Source organism: Pleurodeles waltl, chromosome 5, assembly GCF_031143425.1.
Source record: "Pleurodeles waltl isolate 20211129_DDA chromosome 5, aPleWal1.hap1.20221129, whole genome shotgun sequence".
NCBI classification, from domain to species: Eukaryota; Metazoa; Chordata; class Amphibia; order Caudata; family Salamandridae; genus Pleurodeles; species Pleurodeles waltl.
This window is the reverse complement of record NC_090444.1, coordinates 1060734906-1060762811: the sequence shown is the minus strand read 5'-3', so window position 1 is coordinate 1060762811 and position 27906 is coordinate 1060734906. Positions and strand designations below refer to the sequence as shown.

The 27906-nt window shown below is 46.9% G+C and overlaps 1 protein-coding gene across 1 annotated transcript in view; it reads left to right on the top strand.

Moving 5' to 3' along the window:
* Positions 1-27906, top strand: part of KATNA1 (katanin catalytic subunit A1) — a 158462-nt gene that overhangs the window by 89242 nt on the left and 41314 nt on the right. Inside the window, exons 7-8 of the mRNA XM_069235280.1 lie at positions 653-811; positions 15034-15160. Coding sequence (XP_069091381.1) covers positions 653-811; positions 15034-15160 — 286 coding nt within the window. The remainder of the gene's footprint in view (positions 1-652; positions 812-15033; positions 15161-27906) is intronic.

The window sequence follows — 27906 nt, the reverse complement described above, 5'->3', positions numbered from 1 at the left end:
AGTGAGGAAAACCCTGGTTAGTCATGACTAAAGCAAAGATTTTGGAACAGTTTGTTTTGGAGTAGACTTCTACATATGTAGATCTGCTTGCATGAATGCTATAATCAAGACATGATGAAGCACATTCAATTTAAACACAAAAAAAACTGTGAAGATGCATGTAAGGTGCCACAATCACTTTCAAGAGCCCACTCACTATTTCTACTGTGGGACTTTGACAAACCATGTGGTGTGCCATAGTATTACTTAAAAACAATTGGGACAATGAGAAATGCATTTGGACGGCTGGCATGTGGCAACCAGTGCTATAATCCACATGGCTCTTCACATTGTGTGGAATCATGCATAAAACAAGTGCTGTACACTCTGAAAAAAGATTCAGACTAGCCCATACACATGGATAGACATAGCTGCATGCCTCATTGCTGGCACAAAAAACACTGCATGAACTGCACTACATTGTATAGCTTTTGCAGCAGAGTGCATGCTAATATGCACTCAGAGCAGTGCACAATAGTGTGATGTTTGTCACTTCTGCACTGAAGATCACAGCCAAAGGCAATGTTTGCTGCTAGTACCACAGAGCAATACAATTGGTTTCACTGTATATCACTGTTAATGCATTTCTCACTCTCCAAAATATTTTGAACAGGGAGTGTTGATGGTTGGCCCACCTGGAACTGGAAAGACCCTTCTAGCAAAAGCTGTTGCCACTGAATGCAAGACTACATTTTTCAACATATCGTCATCAACACTGACTTCCAAGTACAGAGGCGAGTCTGAAAAACTTGTTCGTCTGTTATTTGAAATGGTAAATATATGTATACATTATATTTTTCTTGTGAGCTGTCTGGAACAATTGCATGAATTATGATTTGTGGAAGATTCATAAAAGGAGTTAGGTTTACAATACTATCAGCTGCTCCACTATCAAGCTGCAACAAGGATTTGAATAGTTCACTGAACATCAATTTTCTCAAAGTGAACATAGACGTAAATGCACCCTGTGAGCAATAATTAAATCAGTATGCATTTAAAAGAATAAACTAGCCACAGAACGTGTTGGTCTGCCCATCACTAGTAGAAACATGCACATGCTGGAAACATACATACGGACAACAAGAGCAACCAAGAGTTCCTGTCACCCCCATTGTGAGCCTTTTTTTGGGGTGGTGGGGACAAACTACCGCCTTGTGAGTGGAGAATGTGTTTGCCTGTGCGGGATACTTGTTGGGCACCAGTAAACTCTCTAATGAGGTGGCTGTGCTCCCTTTGGGTTGCCTCTTTAGTATGCATGCGACCTCACTAGTGAAGTCAAATACAACAGATGGGCCTCAGAGCGATTCTCTAGCCTCTTCCAGGGTCAAGGTGGTGGGTGTGGTTATGGAAGGGGTTAAGAGCTGTTTCAATACTGCCCTACGTTCCTCCATAGCCATACCCACCATTACAAGGCCCTTTTAATGTTGGAAGAAGGGTGGGAGAACAGACCTAAGGAGCAGTCCAGCTCCTACCACTCATCACCTCTACTATCCCACCAACAGAAGAAAGAAACCCAGAGGTGGGCATTGGAAGCGGAAGGGCTAAGACGGTTTCTCATCCCTTCCTTCCATTCACCACTTCTTGATTCATGTCATACGTTTCTTTCCTTCCAGTGCTTTTCTGTCTAGGTGAAGCACAGAGAGAAAGGTGCTTGTTTGTCTGGGCCCCAACAAGGAGCCAGAAGGTATTTGGATTTTCTTTAGCCTAAGATACATATTAAAACGTTGTTCGACTCCCTTTTAGAAGACAGGGACACCATTTTGTGCCCTTGCAAGGATTCAGATGTTTGGATTATTCCAATTAGCAATCCAAACCGTGCCTAGCTTGGGCACAGATGTTTGGGAGCCGGTCTGGAGCCTCAGACACCATTTGGCTAGTTTATTGAGCTCCTTTCTGGGGGCATACACACCACAGACCATCACACACACACACTTCTCCCCTACCCCCACACCAAGGAGCACTGGTGGGTTTGTATTTTTTTTACCTTTTGAAAAACGTTCCAGAAAGGACTAGGCCTGTGACAATGTGAAGTCAATGAGGTCTTGAAATGGTCCCAGTTTCGGCTTATGTTCCAGTCTCCCGTTCAGTAGGCCTTCCTAGACAAATGAGACACTTCATCAAGAGAAGTGTAAGAACACTAGACTGTAGGACTTGGATTGCCTGAACGTCTAGAGTTTTCTGTTGCAGAAACCATTACCTTTTATTATTGAGTTATTGAAGCATATTGGGATTCACATGAGCCAGATCAACCTGGATTTCCCAGAGGCTCAAATTTCGATAAGTTTGGGGTTGGTAGGGTCCCTGGGATGCTGGCCGACTGTGCCCAGGTACTGCAGACTTCCCTTTGTAACTAGAATGTGTATCCCTGCTCCACCCAAGGAAGAAAACCTCATTCTTATCTGATAACCTTGCACTCCAAAAACCTACCGGAGCATAGCTTTGGGTCAGACTTTGGGGGGGAGGGCGTCGATGTGTTCCTATGTGAGGAAGACTGAATGAAACTACCAAGTTTCGGGGGAAATATGTTAAAAATCTTACAAGTGTTCATTCAGCGTGTTGTCCTAGCCAGGCAACTGGGGAGAGCTCGATCTGGCTCTTTGATTAAAAACCTTAGATGTGTGAATATTAAAAATATATGGTTGCTGCATGCTTTCTGCAATCCAGGGGTGATAATCTACGACCAGAAGATAGGAACCTAAACTGGGGCATTTCGCTTACAGCTGTTAATCCAAGTTTCCAAAATACTCTACCCATTTATCACCTGCTGGCACCTTTAGCTCACATGTCTGGTACTCCCACGATCAGAAGGCACCTCCAGGGACACTGGAAGGAACTACTTTGTTTTGGGGGAAAAAAGTTAAAAACCTGATAAACCTCATGTTCATAATGTTCTACTAGCCATTTAGTCTGGACAAGCGAGGGCTGGCTTGCACGGACAAATTCCTAGGTAGTTTAAAGTTAGATTTATTTTTTATTTTTTTATTTTTTTATACTTTATGTATAATCCGGAGATTGATTTGTCAGGGGTTCTTAACCTTTTGACTTTTGTGGACCCTCACTTAATCATTACTGGAATCCAGGGAACCTCGCTGAATCATTTTAAAATCCTGGGACCCCAACTGAGTCATAATGGGGATCTGAGGGACCCAGGCATAAGCAATTTTGATGATTAGACAATACACACAATTACAGGCACAAGCATTCATCAAACAGATACACAAATAATGATTTATTTATTTTAATTCACAATCAAGTATCAACAGTAACTATTTTAATTCAAAGGTAATGGGGAGTTTGGGGCTTTTCTGAATTCAGTTGAAGCCACCTATCATCCATACTATATCCTGTTTGATGCACTTAACTGCTCTCATGACTCAGAGGATTCCAACGTAATATTTAGCAGGCAATTTACAATTCTTTCACATTTACAGAATGTTGCTTGTTTATATACACTTTATTAATCTGTTATTTAATTTTCTAAGCAGTTGTGGACCCCTTGGTTAGGCGTTGCAGACCCACCCCGTGGGTCCCAGACCACAGGTTTAGAACCACTAGGACATGTCATCAATTGAACACTGTGTCATAAACAGTGGTTCTGCCGCAAATATTACATAATCCAACACCCCTGAATCTAACTACTGTTGCCAAGGGTCAGACAATGAAATGTGTACAAGGTTGCAGTGCAAGAGGGAGGCAAAAGCCTCTGTCTTGCTCTCACTAAGCTTCATGTGATCGTGACGGTCTATCCATTTGCCAGGTGAGTACAGCACAGATATTTGTAGGCAGAGCATACAAAGGAGTCTGGAGATTGGAGAGAGCCTCACGTCATTTGTTGTTGAGGCTTGCAGAGTAGCAATATTTTTACACTCCTTGGGTCCTTCTACTACAGGAACCCAGCATGAAAATTTCCTTTTTGATTACTGAGTGACTTGATTGGTCACTGGACAAAAATTCTTAATACTACTTCTAATGGATGTTGTTGCTCTGTCTCCTTTTTCATTGTTGATGGAGGTGTTCATGAAGTAGTTTTATTGAGTTGGGCTCAGGGATTTCCAAGGGGGAGGTAATTCCCCTTTGTATGAGGTGATTGACAATGAATTTTTCCCCCTTTTAAAAAAAAAAAAAAAAACTGGGGACAAACCCTGTAGGATCCATCTGCCATTTTGTAAGCTACCTTCACGGATAGGATAGTTTCCTGCTCATTTGTTCAACCCTCCCTTTTCATTTGAACTCCTCTTCGAAACCCCAGAACCCCCACATACGGTCCTCAAAAAATCATAAAAATGTTACTAGATTTGCAGGTCATGTAACTTGGATAATCTACTCGACCTAATTGTAACGTGCTTGCACCGTAAACTGGTCTCAAATTGTGTGATCATTGACAAATATTTAATTTTACAGTCGCCTTTTACTTCATTATCACAGATGAGTGCACCATCAAGCATGTGAGTTTAGAATTTCTGCTCTACAAAAACTCTTGTTTGATTAAGCAGACTAAATGTTTGCTCAATGTGTAATAAGAATCTAGCCCACACTTGGGAATCCCTTACTTCCCTCTCAGTTTACTAATAGCATTGCCATCAGGGCAGGGGCAGGAGTGTTTCTCAGTTCATGTTTAAACACTCACTCTTAATAAATGTATTATTAAAACATGATGTGGTAACGCACTGTCATTTACAGACAGTGAACTTCCAAGAAATGACAAAAAACCTTCCCACTACCTTGCAGCTTTGCTGACAAATCTATATAGTGTATGAACAATAGTCTGTGTTAATAAGGTTTCAGAAAACATATTTATCATTTACACATCACCAAGTAAAGTGTTCTTATTTGTTTTTCATCCCATTAAAATATTTTTTTCATCACACAGGTACAAAAAAATGGGCTTTCACAACTAATGAAATATATTTTTGAAATGTTTGTACAGTTGACTTCTGATGGATACACCTACCTGTGGATTCCTCACCTAAAGAATTCTCCCCCTCGCGCCAGCATCGACGGAAATGTCTTCTAGCTCTGCACGTCGACGATGACGTCACAATCGCCCGACTCCACGCGACGCCACATGATGTCATCCAGGCAATTAGAAGCCCTCGTCGACGTGCAGACGTCGGTTCCCTTTTTTCCGTGCCCGAGTAACGGTTAATTCTTCGAGGCTCACAGGGAGCTACTGTTTCCAACGACGGTTACGATGTCGCAGCCAAGAAAATCCGGCTTTAAACCTTGTAGCCAGTGCGGGGGTCGAATGTCAGTTACCGACCCCCACGAAAATTGCCTCTGGTGCCTTAGTTCCGACCATGAGGTCGAGTCATGCGGCTCTTGTTAGCGCATGAATCCTAAGGCACTTAAAGAGAGGGAGGTGAAATTGTTCTTGGCTCGGTCCAAGAAGAAGGAGAGGCGTCATCGGAGGGAGTCTTCTTCGAGATCCTCGAGGTCTCGTCACCATCATAGTGACTCTCTGTGCCGTCACGGATCTCTGCACCGATCGAGCAAGGGGCGGTCTAGGTCAAGATCGGCTTCTCAGTCAGCTCGGCGCCGTCCAACGTGTGAGGTTAGCCCGACCGTCACCCCTCCGCCTCCTACGACCCCGACGTCACCCAGGTCGGTCTTTGAGGTCGAGCCGCCCCAGAGGCCAGAAGGTTCTCCTGGCCAGGAGTTACCTGGACCTTCCTCGGCATCTATGCCGGCGCTGCTGCAGCAGCAATACCCGGCTTTCCCGACTCCGGGAACGGATCCTGCAGCATTTTTAAACGCAATGTTTAACATTTTTGCTTCCATGACGCCGGGTGGAAGTCATGCAGGTCTGTCTGGCCCTCTGGCCTATGATTTGGGTGTTCCGGCGTCTTATAGATCGACGCCTTTCACCCCATTTTTATCTACTGCACCTGATGCGGCGCCGATGCCTATGACGTCGCCCAGGCTGACTACACCTGCTGCGGTGCCGTTGGATTCGCCTCGGATCCGATCGACGACTAAGAATCCTGTGAAGCCGGAGCTTCCAGCTTCGGACAGATCCGAGGTTCGGCGCCGACGAAGATCTTCGGCGTCGGCCGATGCCTTATCGATGCCAGGTTTGGAGTCAAGGCTTAAATCAAGACGTCTGGCTCTTCGACTTTTGGAGGAAGAAGAGTATGCGAGACAACACCTGGAGGAAGGTGAAGTTTTGGAGCCCTCTGGTGACTTCCAGGGACTTGGGTACAGCCAGTGGCTTGGACACTACCCCGTAATGGGATCTAGCTTCCCCTGGAGAGATCACGGAGGAAGCTGCTTCAATCCACGCAGTCATTCGGAGGCTGCAGACTTTTTGGACCTTCCCCTTCCTACTGCGGAAGTCAAAAGGAATTTATTGACAGAGGTTTTGCACCCGACTTCTGCTTCTGCTGAGCCTCTTTTACCGTTCAATGAGGCACTGCTGGACCCCATTAAGGACATCTGGTTAAAACCTGTGTCCACCGCTGCGGTCAACTCGGCGGTGGCTCGTCGCTATAGGGCAGCGCCTGGTGATCCGGTGTTTCTCTCCAGACAGCCAACTCCGGAGAGTCTAGTGGTGCAAGCCTCTTGTTCGTCCAGATCCTCTCCTGGCTCGTTTCCTGGGACACCTGCGGACAGGGAGTTAAAAAAAGATGGACCATACTGCAAAAAAGACCTTTTCATCTTGCAGTATGGCCTTAAAATCTTCCAATGCGACTTGCATACTGGGGCGTTACATCCATGCCCTTATGGAAGAGGCGAAGGGCCACCCTAATTTGTCCCAGGAGATGTTGCAGCTGTTGGTGGATGCTCAGGCGGCTGCGACTCAGGTGATCCAGTCGGGATTGGATACTTCGGACTCGGTGGCTAGGGCTATGGGCACGACCATAGTTTCTAGATGGCAGTCTTGGCTACGGTCATCTGGCTTCTCGTCGGACGTGCAGGCCACACTTCTTGATCTTCCCTTTGATGGAGAGAGGCTCTTCGGCACAAAGGCTGACTCTGCCCTGGAACGTTTTAAGGAAAGCAGAGCAACTGCAAGATCTTTGGGACTTCAGTCTTCAGCTTCATCCTCCTTTAGAGGTTTTCAGAGGTTTAAAGGATTTGGACGTGGTTCTTCCTTTCGTGGAAGACTGCAAGGACCACAGCAATCTGCCTCTACCCTGCCATACAGATCCTTCAGGGGCAGAGTCCGTACGAGAGGAGCCACCTTGCAGCACTCTTCCTCTTCCTCGGGAGGGGTGCAGCAAGGAAACCAGCCGTAGTCCTCCTCCACTCCCTGTCCACTTGTCTCCGGTATGGGGGAGACTTGCCCATTTTCTTCCAATGTGGGAGGTTATAACATCGGACTCTTGGGTCATCGACATTGTGAAGAAGGGGTACGCTCTTCCCTTTCGGGAATTCCCTCCTACCTTCCCTCCCCGCCCATCCTTCTGTTCGGAAGACCATCTTCTCCTATTACAGCAGGAGGTATTATCACGATTGGCAAAAGGTGCGATAGAGTTGGTTCCCGAGCAAGAGAGGGGTCAGGGTTGTTATTCAAGATACTTCCGGATTCCCAAAAAGGATGGTCGGTTGAGACCGATTTTGGACTTGAGGATTTTGAATTGGTTCCTCGAGCAGGAAAAATTCAAAATGCTGACCCTCTCACAGGTTCTTTTGGCATTGAACGAAGGTGTTGGTCGATTTGCAGGACGCGTATTTTCATATTCCGATCCTCAAATCGCACAAAAAGTATCTCCGGTTTGTGGTGGGATCGCAGCATTATCAGTTTTGCGGTCCTCCCTTTTGGTCTTACTTCAGCACCTCGAGTCTTCACAAAGGTGATGGCGGTGGTAGCAGCAGAGCTCAGAAGAAGGGGGATAGCTGTGTTTCCCTATCTGGACGATTGGTTGATCAAAGCCAAAACTCCAGAGCTCGTGCGGTGCCATCTCCAGTCGACGACTCAATTGTTGTACGACCTGGGTTTTTCAGTCAATGTACTCAAATCTCACCTGGAGCCCTCTCAATGCCTCCTGTTCATAGGGGCAGTATTGGACACAACATTGAATCAGGCCTTTCCTCCACCCCAGCGGGTCCAGGACATTCAGGCGTTGATTCCAATGTTTCAAAATGGAGCGTTAGTTCCAGTCCTCAAGGTCCTTCGTCTGCTCGGTCTGTTCGCTTCTTGCATACTGTTGGTCACTCATGCACGCTGGCACATGAGGGCTCTTCAGTGGTGCGTCCGCAGGCAGTGGTTTCAGCACAAAGGGGATCTCGAGGACTCGATAAAGATCTCCAGAGACACTGCAGTGGATCTTCAATGGTGGGCAGCGGTCGACAACCTGTCTCAAGGAAGGCCATTCTTGCTGCCACCTCCAGTGGCCACGGTGGTAACGGATGCTTCCACTCTAGGGAGGGGAGCTCATCTGGGGGACCTGGAGATCAAGGGCCTTTGGTCTCCAGCGCAACTCTGTTAGAGTTGCGGGCAGTAAGTCTGGCACTCAAGGCCCTCCTCCCTTCCATTCGCAGTCAGTCAATCCAAGTTCTAACGGACAACACGACTGCGATGTGGTATATAAACAAACAGGGAGGAGTGGGGTCGTATCTTCTCTGCAGAGAAGCTCTTCGTCTCTGGTCCTGGCTTCAGGATCACAAGATCTGCCTGATTGCACATCATTTGGCCGGAGTCCTGAACGTGCGTGCAGACATTCTCAGTCGACGCAGCTCGGTCAACCACGAGTGGCGTCTTCATCCAGATCTAGTTATGTGTATCTCCCGGATGTGGGGATATCCACAAATAGATCTGTTTGCAACTCAAGAGAATCCGCAGTGCCCGCTATTTTGCAGCCTCCAGTATCCGGTGCAAGGAGCTTTGGGGGACACGTTTCAGATGTCCTGAAAGGGTCAGTTGCTTTACGCGTTTTCCCCCCCCCCATACCCTTGATTCCTTGAGTTCTCAGGAAGATCCACCAAGACCGAGCTCAAGTCATCTTAATAGCTCCGGATTGGCCGAGAAGGGTGTGGTATTCGGACCTACTCCAACTCTCTGTGCCCTCCGCTCCGTCTCCCTTGCAGGGTGGACCTCCTCTTGCAGTCGCAGGGGCAGATTCTACACCCCCACCTCCAGAGCCTGCATCTTCATGCCTGGAGATTGAACGGGGAAATCTGAGTTCCTTTTCTCTCCCTCCAGATGTGGTGGAAGTTATTCTATCGGCCAGACAACACTCCACCAAGTCAATCTATGCTAATCGTTGGGCTAAATTTACAAGCTGGTGTGGAGAGAATAGTTTAGATCCTTTAAAAGCTGGTTTATCTGACATTGTGTCATTTGCACTCCATCTGGCACAGGAAGGTTGTGCGATTGCCGCTGTTAAAGGTTATTTGTCGGCACTATCTGCTTTTCTGTGCCTTCCTGATCAACCATCCTTCTTTAAATCACCAATTGTTTTAAAATTTCTAAAGGGACTCACTAATAAGTTTCCACCCACACCATTCGTTATGCCTCAGTGGGACCTTAACTTAGTCTTAACTTTTCTTATGGGGGCTCCGTTTGAACCAATGCACTCTTGCTCTTTACGGTTCCTAGTATTCAAAACTGTTTTCCTGGTGGCCATAACATCTGCCAGAAGGGTTAGCGAGCTTCAGGCTCTCACTATGGAAACCCCATACCTTTCTTCCCTTTCTTTAAGGACAAAGTGGTGTTGAGGACCAAGGCGGCTTTCCTACCGAAGGTTGTTACACCCTCTCACCTGGGGCAGTCAATTACTCTCTCTCTTCCTTTTACCCTCCACCTCACCCATCCAAGGAGGAAGAGAGACTCCACCGGCTGGATCCACGAAGAGCACTGAGCTTCTACGTCGCCAGGACGAAAGAGTTCAGACAGGATGAACAGCTCTTCATTGGATACGTGGGGAAGAGGAAAGGTAGAGCGGTCCACAAGAGAACGCTATCCAGGTGGGTCATTCTATGTATTAAGATCTGCTATTCTTTGGCGAAGAGAGATCCACCTGTGGGGCTTCGTGCCCATTCCACCAGGGCCAAAGCAGCTTCATCGGCTTTGGCTAGAGGTGTTCCTGTGGCTGACATCTGCAGGGCAGCGACCTGGGCATCCCTCCATACTTTTGCCAAGCATTGCTGTTTGGATTCTGAGGTTAGGAGGGATGGCCATTTTGCTCGCTCGGTGCTGCAAGATTTCTTGGTTTGACCATTCGGGCACCCACCGCCGGAGGATATACTGCTTGGGGACTCTGCTCTTTAGGTGAGGAATCCACAGGTAGGTGTATCCATCAGAAGAATAAGTTACTTACTGTCGGAAATGCTTTTTCTGGTGGATACAGTACAGTAGATGCCTCCACTTCCTATCAAAGTCAAAAAGGCCAAAGCACATCTCAAAGGCTACTATTGTGACTCCTATAGTGACAACAATAGTGAAGGAAGAGGTAAGGGTTGCCTCCCCATATGGAGTAATACCCTTCGTTAAACAATGACTTCCCTCTCCTGCCCCCAAATCTCTTAACACCTGCTAGAGCCAACTACAGGAGTTTCTACCCACATGGCAACAAATTACATCAGCGCAGTGGGTGTTCGCCGTTATTCAGCCTGGCTATAGTCTGGAGTTCCCTACCACACCTCCCAGCCCCAATATTTCACCTCACGCAGGCTATCACTGGAACATCCGACATTGCTCAAACAAGACGTTCTAGCTCTTCTCAAAGGAGCTAAAGAACCTGTCCCTCTTCAACAGCAGGGCTCAGAAAATGTTTGTCTCTATCACCTATCCTAAATCTCAGAACACTAAAAAAGTAAATCCTATCAGGGCACTTCCACATGGTCACTTTGCAAGATGTAATTCCACTTCTTTAACAGTGTGACGTTAGGCTACATTCAACCTAAAGGGTGCTACTTTCACGTACCAATACACCCAGCTCATCACAAATCTCTCCGATTTGTGGTAAGCAGAAAACATTATCAGTTCAAAGGTCTTCCTTTCGGGGTGACTGCTGCACCTCGAGTATTCACCAAATGTCTGGCGGTAGAAGCAGCAGCCCATCTATGCAAACAAAATCCTCCTGTTTCCATTTCTGGACAGTTGCCTAGTCAAAGCCAATACTCACCAACACTGTCTACAACACACTCTGATTACAATAGATTTGTTACACTGTTTGGGATTCACGATCAATGTTTCCAGATCTCACCTACATCCTCTTCAGCTTCAGCCATATCTAGATGCTGTTCTAAACAAGCAAACAGGATTATCATATCCCAATTCTGCAAGAGTATACAATTTGCAGACACTAATACCTCAGTTTCAGCCAAATCAATAAGGTACAGCAAGGACAGTTGTGTGCCTCTTGGGGATAATGGCCTCTTGCATTGCCACAGTACCTCATGCCCATTTTACACATGCACCTGTTACAAGGGTGTTCAGCTCGACAGTGGTCTTTCACAGGGTCAGTTAGAGGATCTAGTGTTGACAGACCACCAAACAAATCACTCTGCAATGTTGGAACAACCTGTTGAAAGGGCGGCCTTTTCTCGACCCTGTTCCTCAACTCACTGCCACGACCGACGCATCACTCATGGGATGGGAGTGCACATCTGAAGGGTCTCACAATACACGGTATATGGAACAACAAACACCTGTGACTCCATACCAAATATCTAGAGCTTCAGGCTGTTCACCTAGCCTTTAAAGCGTTCCTACCTCACCTCATTCACAAGGTTGTCCTACCCTGACAGCCCTATACTACCTACAAAAGCACGAACAGCACAGTCTTCACAATTATCTTGTCTATTACAGACCATTTGGAGGTGGACACTACATCCCAGCATTCACCTGTTAGCAGAATATTTCCTGGGCACGGACAATGATTTTGCAGACCTGCTCAGCCGGATTCAGCAACAAGTCCACAAGTGGGATCTCCACCCATAAGTCCTCCTCACATACTTCCATAGATGTGGGGGTTCCTCCGAGAGAACTTTTCACAACTGCAGAAAATGTAAAATGCCCAAACTGTATCTCCAGGTTCCCACACCCTTTGACCAAGGGCAACACGCTATGAATGAGTTGGTCAGGGATATTAGCCTACGCTTTTCCTCCTCTCCTGCGCCTTCCATCTTCCATTTCTGGTTCGGAAACTCAGACAAACATCTCTCACAATGATCCTTGTAGCTCCAACCTCGGCTCTCCAACCTTGGTTCACAACTATAGGTCTGGTAGTGGTTCACAACACTACTAGACCTCTCTGTAGTCTCCCATGAGAAGCTCCCCAACAGGCCGGACCTTTCCACTAAGAACCAGGAAGAAATGGGGCACCCAGTTCCCAAAGCTCTTAACTGGGCGATTTTGCTCCTGAGGTCATAGTTTGGTTACCTTAACTTGCCACCTGAATGTGTGACCATTCTTAAAGTCTGTACACCTATCACTAGAGCTTGCTACGCAGCAAAATGGAAAACATTTGTCTGCTACTGTCATTCAAAACACATTGACCCTTTCAAAGCCAATGTATAAAATATTGGCTGCTACTTGCTTCATCTACAAAAAGCTGGGTTAACATTCACATCTATAAGATTACATATTGATGCAATTACTGCCTATTTTCAAAATAGGCAACATGTCTCTTTATTCAAACTAGCAGTCATTTAAGCCTTCATGTAAGGGCTGAAAAGTTATTCCACCACAGGTTCCACCTGCACCCTCACGGAATATTAATGTTCTTACGCACATTATGGGCCCTCCATTTGAACCACTGCATATATGCTCCTTCAGTTCCTTTCTTTGAAAGCATTTTTAGTCACTATCACCTCACTTAGGAAAACCAGGAATGGAGCACTCTGCCTCACACTCCAGCATGTAGTCAGCCCCAATGCATCATGGTAAATGCAGTCAGTTTGTTTTATATCCATGTAGTACACTGTAGTTTTTCACCTTAGTAGGTGCAGCAAGTGCTGTAAATCTCTGGACACGTGTTTCTGGGTTCAGCCCTTCATCAGCAGAGAGCAGCTTTTGTCTGTGGGGTTGCTGGAAATAATGCCAAAAGTCATCTCAGGTTTATGTACCACTCACTGGCACGCAGGTGCGCAACCAGAGCTCGTCGGCTCAAGGGAGCCTTCTTAAAGAGGAAAACCAGAAAGGGAGCACGCTGCCTCACACTACACCCTCACTTAGGGGTGTTTGTGAGCTCCAGGTTTTAACATTGGAAGAACATTTCTTCCAGCTACACAGAGACCAGATGGTTCTCCGCACAAACTCTAAATGTTTCCCTAAAGTTGTCTTCCATTTTCATCTCAATCAATCCAGTGAGTTGCCGCCAGTTTTTTTTTTTTTCCCCACAACCAGATTCAGTTGCAGAAAATGCTCCTAACACATTAAATTTTAAAAGGGCTCTTATGTTCTACATTCATAGATCTAGAACTTTCAGAAAAACTATTTGTTGCTTTTTCACTTCCCATAAAAGGAACCCTATACCCAAATTAGGCATAGCCAGATGGATAATTAAGTGCATTCAAACATGGTATGCTAAATCCAAAAGAACTTTACCTACATCTCCTAGAGCACACTACTAGGAAGAAAGGAGCATGTATGGCTTTCCTAGGAAACAATCCATTAGCTTACATATGTAAGGCAGCTACATGGTCCACACCACACACCTTCACAAAATATTGTGTGGATGTTTTAGCACATAGACCAGGCAGTGCTATGTACACTTTTTCAAACAGCTGCAACACTCCGGTTAGCCACCGCTTCTGAGGGGGACTGATTTACAATCTGTTAGATCGATAGCCACACATGCCTCAAACAGAATGTTCTTAACCTGTAAGCATCTGTTTATTACATGTAATGCTGTAGATTCACATGCGCCCACCCTCCTCTCCGGCAGGAGTATGCAAAGCAAGTGAATCTACAGCACTACATGGCACAAACAGATGCTTACAGTGTAACCTATTCCTTCTTTGCCATATGCCTATCCCTTCCACACAACATTTCTTTAAAAAAAAAAAAAAAAGGCGGGAAGTGTTTTTCTTAGGCAACATACCTATAGCTGACATTTGCAAAACAGCTACCTGGTCAGCTCCTTACACTTTCACCAAACATTACTGTGTGGATATGTTAGCAAACCAACAGGTTAATATTGGCCAAGCTGTACCCTGTGGACACTCAGACCTCTACAAGCTCCTCTGGCTAGCCACCTCTAAGGGGAGAATCATTTTACAGTCTGTGCACAACACATGTATCTACAGCTACAAATGAAAATGTTACTTACCCTGTAAGTATCTGTTTGTGACATATAGTGCTGTAGATTCAGATGCGCTTCTCTCTCTCTCCTGCCCCCCTCTCTTCCCCCCCACCGCCCGCACCCCCGAAAGATTTCATCATTGCAGATTCTCATCTTTCTTTACTCACTGCATGGTCATCTAGTTCTCCAACTCTCCTCTCTATTCCTATCCTCATTCTCCATGCAGAGAAATACTCTAACACTGGAACTGACAGGTAGAGTCACCATGCCTCATGACTCATGTCTCAGACTCCTTTGAAGAAAAACAAGTTTTACTTGCCAAAACCCAACACTACATGGCTGGAGTATGCATAGCAGATGCTTACAGGGTAAGTAACATTTTCCATTTCACAGTTCCAAGTATATTTTTGTGTTATGCTGTACACACTAGTCGCAAAGGATCTCAGGACTTCTGCCTGGGTCATTTGAAGGCTATCCACTCAAGCTCTGCTACCACTGCAGCACACTGGGAAGCATTCTGCTAGCAACATTATATAAATCTGCTGTGTGGATGTGGGTTCACAGATATGATTTTGGATAAGTTCCTTGAACTGGGAACACAAGTTTGAGTCCAGTTACTGATGCTAGATTCAGCAAGTCGGTGTCAAAATATTTTTCATTTAAAATATCCTCTGCTTTTGGTTCAGTTTTTTTTTTGTTATACTTAAAGCCCTGGCAAAGCCTACTGAATATTTATTACAAGTAGTGGTACTTTCTACAAAGTTAAAAAATATTTCATGGTATCTTTCAAATGTTATTTCCTTAGGCTCGATTTTATGCTCCAACAACAATATTTATTGATGAAATTGACTCCATTTGTAGCCGCAGAGGTACATCTGAGGAGCACGAAGCTAGCAGAAGGGTTAAAGCAGAACTACTTATTCAAATGGATGGTAGGTAGACAAAGGAATCTATCAAGTAGGATTTGAAACCATGTTGTAAAGCAATGCTTCTTTTTTCCTTTTAGGGGGTGCCTTTTTTTATTTTCTTGAGCAGGGAAGGTAATAAGAAATCATTTTTGTGGTGTTGTGGGTAAGTTATATGCTTGCAGTGTTTTTAGTGCTCATGATGCTTCCCAGTATCGAGAGAGATTGTTTCATTTTCATCTCCTTATCCAAAAAGTGTCTGTCATAGCGATTACAGGGATCATGGACTACGTTGCTCAACATGGTAGCTTCTCAGTTTCCTTTGCTATTGCGTCTCCGAAGTCAGGCAGTTCTCATGTCACTTTTCTAATGAAACTGACCTATCAAAGCCTTTACACCAAGCTTGTCACATGTATGTGTGTTCGATGGCATGTGTAGCTGCAGATACACATGCTATGCATATTCTGCCATCTAGTGTTGGGCTCAGAGTGTTACAAGTTGTTTTTCTTCGAAGAAGTATTTTCGAGTCACTGGATTGAGTGACTCCTCTTCGGCTCCATTGCGCATGGGCATGGACTCCATGTTAGATTGTTTTCTTTCCGCCATCGGGTTCGGACGTGTTTCTTTTCACTCCGATAGTTTGAGTCGGAAAAGTTCTATAACTCTTAAATTATGTTGGTATTGTTTCGATCGCGTAACATCCCTCGTCGACACTTCGGTCCCGTCAGCTCAAACATTTTTACTCACCCTTTGGGGCGCTCATGCCCAACTCGGGCCGACTCCGTGGAAGCCTCACAGACCAGGCCCCATTCCCTTTTGTCCTCAGTGCCACGCCAAATTTCCATATACATACCAACATCTCGTATGTAATCTGTCTTGCCCCAGACCATTGAGAGGACAACTTCGGCACCTAAAAAGGCCACGCCACTGATGCTATCGGACTTGAGCCGAAGCACTGGCTCCGAAACTAGCAGACATCGAACCTTCGAGTCGAAACCTCAAAAATCACTCTCTGAGCCGAAGCTAACATCCACTCCTAGCCTTTCGATCCCGAAAAAAACATCTTTGGAGCTGAAAAGACCAGTTTATATGGAGGAACATGGACTTTCCAAAGTACTTAAAGAAAGCCATAGATTTGTGGAGGAACACACACAAATGGAGGACATTGATGAAAGGCAAGCCAGAATTCACATTCACAAGATCACTGGCAAGATCATAACTGCACCTCCTCTGAAGCCTAAGAGGAAGCTGGCCTTTCAGGAGCACTTGGACACTGCTCAGCCACCAGCTAAAGTGCCAAAGCCTAAACAAAGATCTCCACCTTCACAATTTTCATCTCCTCAGTCTCCTCATTTTCCTCACATGCTTGTCTCTCCACCTACTACTCCCACACCTGCACAGTCTTCTGCACATTCTTTCGATTCACAACAAGACAATGTGGATCCATGGGATCTCTATGATCCATATCCCATTCCTGATAACAGCCCAGACTGCTATCCCTCCGAACCATCACCACCAGAATATAGCACCGGATACACTCAGGTTCTGGCTAGGTCTGCATCCTACCACAATGTCGCCATGCACAAGATATTTCAAGAGCCAGTCAAAGCCAGGATAATTACTCCCAAAGTGGAGAAAAAGTATAAACTACCTCCCTCTGATCCAGCATTCATTACACAACAACTGCCTCCTGATTCTGTAGTTGTAAGCGCGGCCAAAAAGAGAGCCAACTCCCAGTCATCTGATGATGCACCCCCACCAGTCAAGGAAAGCAGAAAATTTGATGCTGCTGGCAAAAGGGAAGCATCGCCGGGGACCAACCAATGGAGTATAGCCAATTCCCAAGCACTATTGACTAGATACGATAGGGCCCACTGGGACGAGATGAAGGATATCATACAACATCTCCCCAAAGACCAACACAAAAAGGGCACAACAAATAGTTGGGGAAGGGCAGTCTATTACCAATAACCAAATTAGATCAGCCCTAAATTCAGCAGACTCAGCAGCTAGAACAATTAATACTGCCGTTACTATACGGAGACACGCATGGCTTCGGTCGTCAGGTAATAAGCCTGAAATTCAACAGGCTGTCCTTAATATGCCGTTCAATCAAAAACAGCTTTTTGGCCCTGAAGTAGATACGGCTATTGAGAAAATGAAAAAAGACTCGGACACCGCTAAGGCCATGGGTGCTTCGTATAAGACACAATACAGGGGATCCTTTCGGAAACCTCAATACAGAGGTGGTTTTAGAGCACAAACACCTGAGGCATCCACCTCACACTCCAAGTCAACCTACCAACCTCATTACCAATGAGGTGGGTTTAAAGGTAATTGCAGAGGCCAATTACCCAGAGGCAGAGGAAAATATCAGCCAACAAAAAAGCCTCACAGCCAAAACAGTGACTTACTCCATCTCTTCCCAACTCACACCTCACCTGTGTGGGGGGTTGGAAGGGGGGGAGACTGCAAAGGTTCCACAACAATTGGTTACCCATTACAACCAACAACTGGGTGTTATCTATTATCCGCAATGGTTTTTGCATAGAATTAACACAAATTCCTCCAAATATACCTCCAAAACTACACAATCTCTCCTCCCAACATATCTCAATGTTGCAAAAAATAAAATCGCTATTACTTAAACAAGCCATAGAGCTTGTACCACAACATCAGATAGGAACAGGGGTTTACTCACTGTACTTCCTTATTCCCAAAAAAGACGGAACCTTAAGACCAATATTAGATCTCAGAACTCTCAATTGTTACATCCTGTCAGAACACTTTCACATGGTAACATTACAGGATGTGGTCCCACTGCTACAGCAGCAGGATTTCATGGCAATATTAGACCTCAAGGATGCGTATTTTCACATACCCATCCATCCAGCGCACAGAAAATATCTCAGGTTTGTAATTCAGGGAAAACATTGCCACTTCAAAGTGTTACCCTTTGGGATAACAACCAGAGTATTTACAAAATGCTTGGCAGTAGTAGCTGCCTACATAAGAAGACCACACATTCATGTCTTCCCATATCTCGACCATTGGTTAATAAAATCCAACAGTCATACACAGTGTCAAAACCATACACATTATGTAATACAAACCCTAAACACCCTAGGGTTCTCCATAAACTAACAAAAATCCCACCTACAACCTGCGCAAATTCAACAGTTTTTAGGAGCCACACTAAATACACAAACAGCACTTGCAAGCCCAAGTCCACAAAGAGAGCAAGCATTTCCCAATGTATTAGCACAAATTCAGCCAGGCCAACAGCACACTGTCAAATTCGTAATGAAACTGTTGGGCATGTTGGCATTATGCATCGCCATTGTCCCAAATGCGAGATTAAACATGCGGCCTTTACAACAGTGCCTTGCACAGCAGTGGTCCCAGGCACAGGGTCAACTCCAAGATCTAGTGTTGATAGACCGCCAAACACGCATATCACTTCAGTGGTGGAATTCCACAAATCTAAACAGAGGGCGGCCTTTTCAAGACCCTGTGCCTCACACCATACTTACGACAGGTGCATCAATGATAGGATAGGGGGCACACCTCAACAATCACAACATTCAAGGACAATGGGACACCAAACACAAACAATTTCATATAAATCACCTAGAATTGCTAGCCGTATTCGTAGCACTCGGAGCTTTTCAGCCTCTTCTCACTCACAAGAACATCCTTATCAAAACAGACAACATGACAAAATGTATTACCTAAACAAACAAGGAGGGACCCGATCATCTCAACTGTCCCTCCTTGCCCAAAAGATTTGGCATTGGGCAATCCACAACAACATTCACCTGGTAGCACAATACATTCCAGGAATACACAACCAATTGGCAGATGTTCTCAGACGAGATCATCAACAAACACACAAGTGGGAAATTCATCCCCAAGTGCTTCAGACATACTTTCACCACTGGGGAATGCCAGACATAGACCTATTCGCATTCAGGTACCCACATCCGCTAACCAAGGGCAATGCTCTATGGGTGAATTGGTCAGGGATATTTGCTCAGTCTTTTCCCCCTCTCCCGCTCATTCCATTTCTAGTCTACAAACTGTGTCAAAACAAACTCATACTTATAGCACCAACGTGGGCACGTCAACCCTGGTACACGACACTGTTATATCTGTCAGTAGTACCACATATAAAAATCCACAACAGACCAGATCTGTTAACGCAAAACAAACAACAGATCAGGCATCCAGAGCCCCCAAATACTCAATCTAGCGATTTGGCTCCTGAAGTCATAGAGTTTGGATATCTACAACTACCAACTGAATGCATGGAAGTAATTAAACAGGCAAGAAAACCCACTATCAGGCAGTGTTATGCAAACAAATGGAAAAGGTTTGTGTATTACTGTCAATCTAACCAAATTTCCCCTCTTTCAGCGTCAATACAAGACATTGTAAGTTATTTGGTTCATTTACAAAAAAGCAAATCTAGCCTTTTCGTCCATTAAAATACATCTCACTGCAATCTCTGCGTATTTGCAAATTATACAGCACAGGTCTTTAATTAGAGTCCCTGTTATCAAAGCCTTCATGGAAGGATTCAAACGCATCATTCCACCTAGAACACCTCCAGTACCTTCATGGAATCTAAACATAGTACTCACACAGCTCATGGGTCCACCATTTGAACCTATGCATTCATGTCAGATTCAATACCTAACATGGAAAGTTGCCTTCCTAGTTCCAATTACTTCATTAAGAAGAGTTCGTGAAATCCAAGCTTTCACTATTCAAGAACCGTTCATACAAGTACACAAACATAAAGTTGTATTTCGAACAAACCCAAAATTTCTCCCAAAGGTTATATCACCGTTTCATATCAATCAAACAGTGGAACTACCAGTCTTCTTCCCACAGCCACTCTGTAGCGGAAAGAGCCCTGCATACATTAGACATTAAAACCGCTCTAATGTATTACATGGATAGAACTAAATCATTTAGACAAACCAAACCATTATTTGCGGCATTCCAAAAACCACATACTGGTAACCCTTTTTCAAAGCAAGGGCTAACTAGATGGATAGTAAAATGCATCCAAACATGTTACCTCAAAGCTAAAAGGTAGCTATTAGTTACACCTAAAGCACATTCCACCCGCAAAAAAGGTGCTACAATGGCTTTCTTAGGAAATATACCAATGGCCGAAATCTGTAAAGCAGCCACTTGGTCAACACCTCATACATTTACCAAGCATTACTGTGTAGATTTGTTAGCAACACAACAGGCCACAGCAGGACAGGCTGTACTAAGAACACTATTTCAAACAACTTCAACTCCTACAGGCTGACCACCGCTTATGGGAGGTAAAATTGCTTTGTAGTCTATGCATAGCATGTGTATCTGCAGCTACACATGCCATCGAACGGAAAATGTCACTTACCCAATGTACATCTGTTCGTGGCATGTTCCGCTGCAGAGAGATATATAGATATATATATATATATATATATATATATATATGCGCCATTTGCATGGACATCTCTTTTCTTTATACTCTATCACTCCTACCTTACAAAACAATCTAACATGGAGTCCATGCCCATGCGCACTGGAACCGAAGAGGAGGAGTCACTCGATCCCGTGACTCGAAAATACTTCTTCAATTTACTTGCCAGGCCCAGAACTCCCTTTTTACTACATGTAAGGCACCTCTAAGGTAGGCCCTAGCTAGCCCTATGTGCAGGTTGCCATGTATGTAGAGGACAGGACATGTGCTTAGTAATGGGGCCTGTCCTGGTAATGACAAACAGCCTATTTGGTTTCTCACTGCTGTGAGTGCTGCCTTCTCATAGGATTGCATTGGCAATGCCCTGCCTTATGTGTAAGGGGTATTGTCTGATTTATGAGGGGTAGCGTAGGCATGTTCGGTATGGTTGTAATGGTAGTGAGAAATGCTGCTTACTGGTGTAGGTGGATTTTTTATGATCATTACAGAAATGCCACCTCTAGAAAGTGAGCATTTCTCTGTGCTTATGACTCTGGTGTTTTTGCAGCCTGGCTCCAATCCACGTCTGGACAGAGTGACAGTTGGGCTTTGTGCATACGTTTCAGACAGCCTGTACGCAGGGAGGGTGGAGGTGTCAGAGGTGCATCTTCATACTAAATAGGCCCATAAGGGAACCTAAGGGATTGTGGGTCCCCGGAGGGAACCTGACCTGCAAACCCCGAGGGGTGCGTGCCAACCCCCCTTTCCCTGATATAAACAGCCCCCGTTTTGTGCATAGGAGCGCTGGGGGCCCCACATATCGATCTTTTCGGAAACGAAGAGTGCTTTTCACCATAATTCAGGTACTTTGTGGCCATATTGGTTCCTATGATTCTTAAATGGACATTGGGGGGTGATATGTTAACCTGCTTACCTTACTGTGTAATACATATATGTGCTGATGTTCCTTTTGTGGGCATGGCATGCTGATATTTGTTTTATGACTTGTCATGGGTTCTCTAATGTCCCTTTATGGATAGTTATGATGGGTTTATGACAAGGGCATTTATTTTATAATGTGATTCCTGACTACTGCTTATGTTGCAGAATCCGGAGTACTTACATGTTCTAATGTGACTTCTGCTTATTCTTGCAGAGTATTATAACCTGTGTAACATTCTGACAACTGCTAAGGTAGCAGGGTATTACTGACATATAATGTTTGGTCTAATTATGTTTTGTGCAATACAGTTTATTCTTACATAGCTCAGTGTTGTGTTTACTTTGTGGAGAACATATTGCGGCATGTGTTGTGTGCAAATGCTTTACACATTGCCTGCAGGTTAGGCCTGACTGCTTATGCCAAGCTGCCATCTTCGACGTGTAACTCCCTTGCCCTGACTAGATTGGGTGGGTTCTGTCTGGCTTAGGTGCATGCCCCAGCCAATCAGAAACCCTATTTCAAACTGTCATCAATAAGATTCTTCAAACTAAGTGTCAGTCTGGAGGTCTGTCCCATTCTGTGTCTGAAGTATGCCAGCAAAAAGAGTTCTGCGTTTTGGCCCTTTTATTAAATGTTCCTTCAACTTGACCTGGGAGATTGCATTGTGTAATCTTACTGAGCTCTTTTATATACACCTCTGCAAAACATAAAGGTGGTTTATTTTCTTTTGAGTGGACAGACTTGTTAATAATTATCGTATTCCTCTATTTAATATGAATTTGGCACTCCGATTGCTTTCTAAATAGATGGCGATAGTATTGTCAAAGCTATGAAAATTTCCTAACCATACTTGGATGACTGGTGTTGGTGAAAGCAAATTCACCATCGAAACTCCAACAACACTTGATTCATGGGGGGGGGGGGGGGGGGGGGGGGGGGGGGGAGGATAGAGGGGAGGGAATGGTGTCAGGGGTAGGGGGTGGAGCTAGCCTGCAGCAAGATGGTTGACATTTAGCGCAGCTCTGCACAGCCTGGGGCCCTGATTTTATATTTCTCCTGTCAGGGCAGAGATATTTCTGTCTTTTTTGCCGAGCAGCACTGCACTGCTCTACAGCGGGCCTTCCTGGACTGACTGGCTGGCCGGGCTAGGCAGGGCAGGGAGAGGCGGCACCTGCAGGGAAGTTACGCCGGTGGGCTGCTGGCGGCAGGTTGCGGGGGCTGGATCGGCGGTAGGCTTGTACCGCGGCCTCCCGCACATTTTTGCTCCCTGCGGCGTGGCTGCTGGGCTGGGGCTGTCCTGCGGCTGCAGAGTTGAAGCTGCAGGGCTGGGGAGGCGGTGCTCTCTGGGCGGCTGCGGGGGGCCCTGTGGTGCAGTGTGGGGCTGGTGGACCCTGCGGGGTTCTGCTGGTTGGCTGGAGGCACATTTTGCCCCGTGCTGGTGAAGCAGACTAGTGCTGCGGAGCTGAGTTGGGCCTGGAGGCCCACTGGAGGTGTTCTCTGGGATCCCATCGTGGAAGCTGCCGGCATTGCTGGGCCTGGACTCCCCCTGCTGGAACTGGCACCTTGGCCTGGTTGTTGCTGGGCTGGGGGCGTAGGAGGGTCAGGCCTGGGCTGGGAGAGACCCGCCGGCCGGAGGCGGCATTGCTGGCTGGCATTGGAGGCCTGATTGTGACCTTTGCTGCCTGGGCTTGGGACTCTCGCCGGTCGTCTTGCTGATGTAGGATGGGAAAGGCGGAGCAGCGGCAAGCGAAGATCTCCTTTGATGGAGGGGTGGGGTGAGGGTCTCTGGGTCCTCGGCCGGCGCCTGGCACTCCGCCTCGCCCCATTATTATCCAGCTCTTGAATTATCGTGACACGGTCCTCCGGCTGGCGAAGGACCGGCACCCGGTGCTATACAAAAATACGGATCTGCACTTTTTTCCGGATTATACCCTGGGAGTGCAGGCTGCGCGCAAGGCATTTTTGCCGGTCAAACTCTCGCTTGGACAGACGGACGCCAGGTTTTCCCTTATCTACCCTGCGAAACTGAAAGTGCAGCATGGAGGGAAACTACACTTTTTTACTGATCCGAAGCAGGCGGCAAAGTTTGTAAAGGCTCTCCCTCAGCGACCTGTGGCTGTGAACTCGGGCGAGCCGGGTGCGGAGCATGAGACTCTCAGCGATAATGACTAATGTCTCTGCTGCTGGTACACAAACTATCCGCACGGCTACAGCGATATAGAACTGTTAGCCGTCCTGATGCTCATTCACTTTTTGGCCCGTTGCCTTCCCTTCCCGGTCCATTGGTGGGATTGGGTTGGGTGGCTAGCTGTTTTCCCCTTGGATGAGTCTCGTTAAAATGTCATGGTGTATTTCTTTGTTTTGGGGTTAAGGCGGGGGGGCTATTTGCTTTGACCCAGTTTGGGGGTCTGCGTGGGAGGAGGGTGGGGTTATGTACTTCTTTGTTGGTTCTAGTATATCTGATGTTTTCTTCTTTCTTGTTTTGTCTATGTTTGCTGGGCTGACTGGTGGAGGCGGCGGTGTGTTCTGGTGTCCTGGCAAGAGTGGTATGATGAAGCAGGCTGGGGAGACATTGGTTTGTTGTCTCACTTGGAATGTGCGTGGCCTGAATGATAGGCGCAAGGTGCGGCTCATGTCTGCGTATGTTAAGAGCCAGAATGTTGATATCTGTATGCTGCAAGAAACTCACTTGGTGGCGGACACGATGCATCGCTTGAAGGCAGGATGGATTGGGGAATGTCACAGGCGGTATATTCGAGATATGCCAGGGGAGTGGCAATTCTGCTGCGCAAGGGACTGCAATGGCGCACGCAGCAAACTATAGTTGATCCTAATGGACGGTACGTGCTGATGAGCGGTGTGCTGTTGGACAGGCCTTGTCGATTTGTGACTGTTTACGGTCCTAATACAGATGATCTCGATTTCTTTGGTGAGGTCTGGCGGCTGGTTAAGTCGCTGGGAGGAGTTGCTGTGATTTGGGGTGGGGGGGGGAGAGATTGAGGGGAGAGACTTTAATGTTGTCCTGGATCCGGAGCGGGACAGGGAGAGTTCGGCCAGGATGCAGCATGTAGCAGCGGCTCGAGCTCTGTCCGCGATTATGGAGGATGGTGCACTGGAGGATATCTGGCGGATGAAGCACGGAGACGCGAGAGAGGGCATGTGTGTCAACTATGTGCACATCAGTTGGTCCCGCATTGATCACTGGCTGGGCTCGTGGGACGTGCCTATGTGGAAGAGATTGGTGGAGCCCATGGCGCGCACGTTGTCGGACCATTCTCCGGTTAAGTTGGAGCTGGCGGTGCTGGGCGGTCCGGGACGTGCTTTGGTATGGCGCTTGCCTCAGGGGGCTTTAAGAGATGAGGCGTTCCGGGAGGAGATTCGTCGGGATATTGTTCTTCATTTTTGGGAGAATGGTGGCTCTGAGTTCGGCGGGAGTGCTGTGGGAGGCCTTTAAGGTGGTCATCCGGGGGAGCTGCATTTCGAAGCAGCATGGTGTGCTGTGGGGGTTGCATTGGGATTTGGCACAGCTGGAGATGCAGATAGCTGACCTGGAAGCTCAGTTGGTGGAGGACTGGTCTGGGAACACACTGGCGGATCTTCGGTGTATGGTTTCCTTGTATGAGGAGGCTTTGGAGAGGGAAATATGCTTTTGGGAAGGTTTGCCAGGGTGAGGCGCTACAGAGCGGGAGAGAGGGCTGGCCGCACACTGGCTAATTTACTACGCAAGCCCTGGGCCAGCAGCTATGTCACTGAAATAGACAATTCGGAGGGTGAGCGTGTGATCGGGACGGATGGAGTCATGGAAGTGTTTACCAAGTTTTTTTCGGACTTGTACTCTGCGCCCGAATCGCTGCAAGCCAGGGTTATACAGGCTTATTTCTCGGAGATTAGCTTACTTTGGTTTGAGGCGGCCCATAGGGCATATTTTGATGCACCTTTCATGCTGCAGGAGGTTAAGGCTGCGATTCAGGCCTTGCCTGGAGACAAGTCCTCTGACCTTGATGGCTTGACCCCAGCGTTGTATATGGAATACGCTGATATACTTGCGCCTCATTTGCTGGAGGTATACGAAGAGGCAGCGGAGAATGGAATCCTGCCTCCCTCTTTGCGAGAGGCAATGATCGTAACGATCCTTAAGCCAGACAAGGACCCCCTAAGCTGTGACTCCTATCGCCCGCTTTCGATGATTAATGTCAATAATAAGATCTTGGCCAAGATGATTGTGGCGGGGCTTCAGCCGCTGATGACGAGGCTGGTGCTTCCTGATCAGTCTGGGTTTGTTTTGGGGTGGTCCATGGCGCATAATTTGTGGACGTTTTTTGCGGCTGCGGGCTTTATTAATTCTGATGATGATGCTGTGGCAGTGTTTTTGGATGCCACAAAGGCCTTTGATTTGTTGGTGTGGGAGTATCTGTTTGCACTCTTGGGAAAGGTGGGTTTGAGCCTGCGCTTTTTGGGCTGGATTCGCCTATTGTACACAGAGCCAGTTGCTCGACTTCTTCTGAACGGAGGCATATCCTCCCCTTTCTAGGTGGCTCGAGGGATGAGGCAGGGGTGCCCGTTGTCACCGCTGCTTTTTGCGATAGCGATGGAGCCCCTTGCGGCCTTTTTGCATCAGCACTACAGCGAAAGGGGGCTGCAGTTCCGGCAGCGACCCATCTTGATTTCCATGTACGGCGATGATATTGCATTGTATGTGCGAGAGCCCGGTAAAAATCTGGATGGCTTGCTGGATGAAGTTGTACGGTTCGGAGAATTTTCAGGTATAGTGATAACTGGTCTAAATCTGTGGTGCTCCCTCTGTCGCTGGGGACGGCTGGCTTCTTGTCCCGGTATTCTATTGCGTGGGTGGATGGCCCTGTGAGGTACTTGGAAGACTTGCTGAGCTGTAACTTTGAGACGCTTTGGACTGCTAATTATGGTACTGTTATGTCCCGGCTAGGATTGAGTTGTGGCGCGCCTTACCACTTTCGCTAATGGGACGAATTGCTATTGTTAAAATGATAGTGCTACCCAAAATTTTATATCTGTTTGTAAATCTCCCTATGGTCCTCACAGCGTGTTTTTTGAAGCGTCTCCGCTTGGCCATGATTCATCTGGTTTGGGCGGGTTGTCGACCTAGAATCGCATGGGAGAGGTTGACGCTCCCGTTTGAATTGGGCAGGCCCACCGCTCCGGACATGGAGCTTTACTATTACTGCACGCAGGCCCATTTTGCGTATTATTGGATCCACCCTGTTCGATACATGCCGCATCTCGCCCCTGAGAATGAAGCAGTTTGGCCGGACAACCTGATTCCAATGTTTGAGGGCCTGTCTCGGCCAAGATCTCGGATGGTAGATACTGTGGTGTGCACTGTCGGGGCATGGCGGGCACTTTTGAAGAGATCTGGTGTGCGTGAGCCATTTGCGCCATCGATGGAGGTGGCTGCTGTTGCAGATGAGCAGCTGTTCCGCGACTCACAGCTGCAGACCTATCTTCGAGACTCGGACTTGTCTCTTTTGGGGGACTGGTTTGTGGATGGGCGTCTGATCTCCCTGGAGGTGGCGCTGCGAGACTGCTCCGGGGGTGCGCTGCACCGGCTATATGTACTGCGTGTGTGTGCGATGCTCCGGGCGCGATACTCTAGTCTTCCGGCAACGTGTCATGCACTGGAGGTTGTATGGACTGCACAGACGCTGAGGAAGCTCGTCACCAAATTGTATGGTTGCATGCAGGAACAAAGGGGTGGGCTTGCAATGTCTGCTAAGGTGAGGTGGGAGACGGATACGGGTGCTGCGATTTCTGATGAGACATGGAGGAAGTGCTGTGCGCATATGAGGGTGCTGTCGCCAAACTAAAGGCTGCGGCTAATACATTTTAAGTTTCTGCAGCGACTTTACTATAATCCTCAAGGCCTGTGCGCTATGGGGCTGCGGGCGGATGCTTCTTGTGAATGATGTCACGCTCCGGATGCTGACTTTTTCCACCTGGCATGGCAATGTGAAGCAGTGCATGATTTCTGGCTGGAGGTTACGCATGTGATTGGGGAGATGACTGGACTTGAGCTGGCTCCCTCCCCTGTGATGGCGCTGTTGGGCAGTATGGATGCGGTTCCGCTGGCTCAGAGGAAACTGGGCATGTTGCTGCTTTTGGCGAAGTGCAGGGTTGCGATTTGTTGGGGACGCGGTTGGCCTTCTCAGATCGCTGACTGGTTGCATGATGCTGCTTTTTGCCGAGAACCGCTGGAGACCTATTGGGAGTTGGTGCCAGAGAGCTCTAGGTCGCGAGATATTTGGGCACCTCTGCGTGCCTATTTGGAGACGGCTTATTGGAGATGTGCGCTAGATTCAATAGACATGCATTGTGGGAATGGTTTGTGTCGCC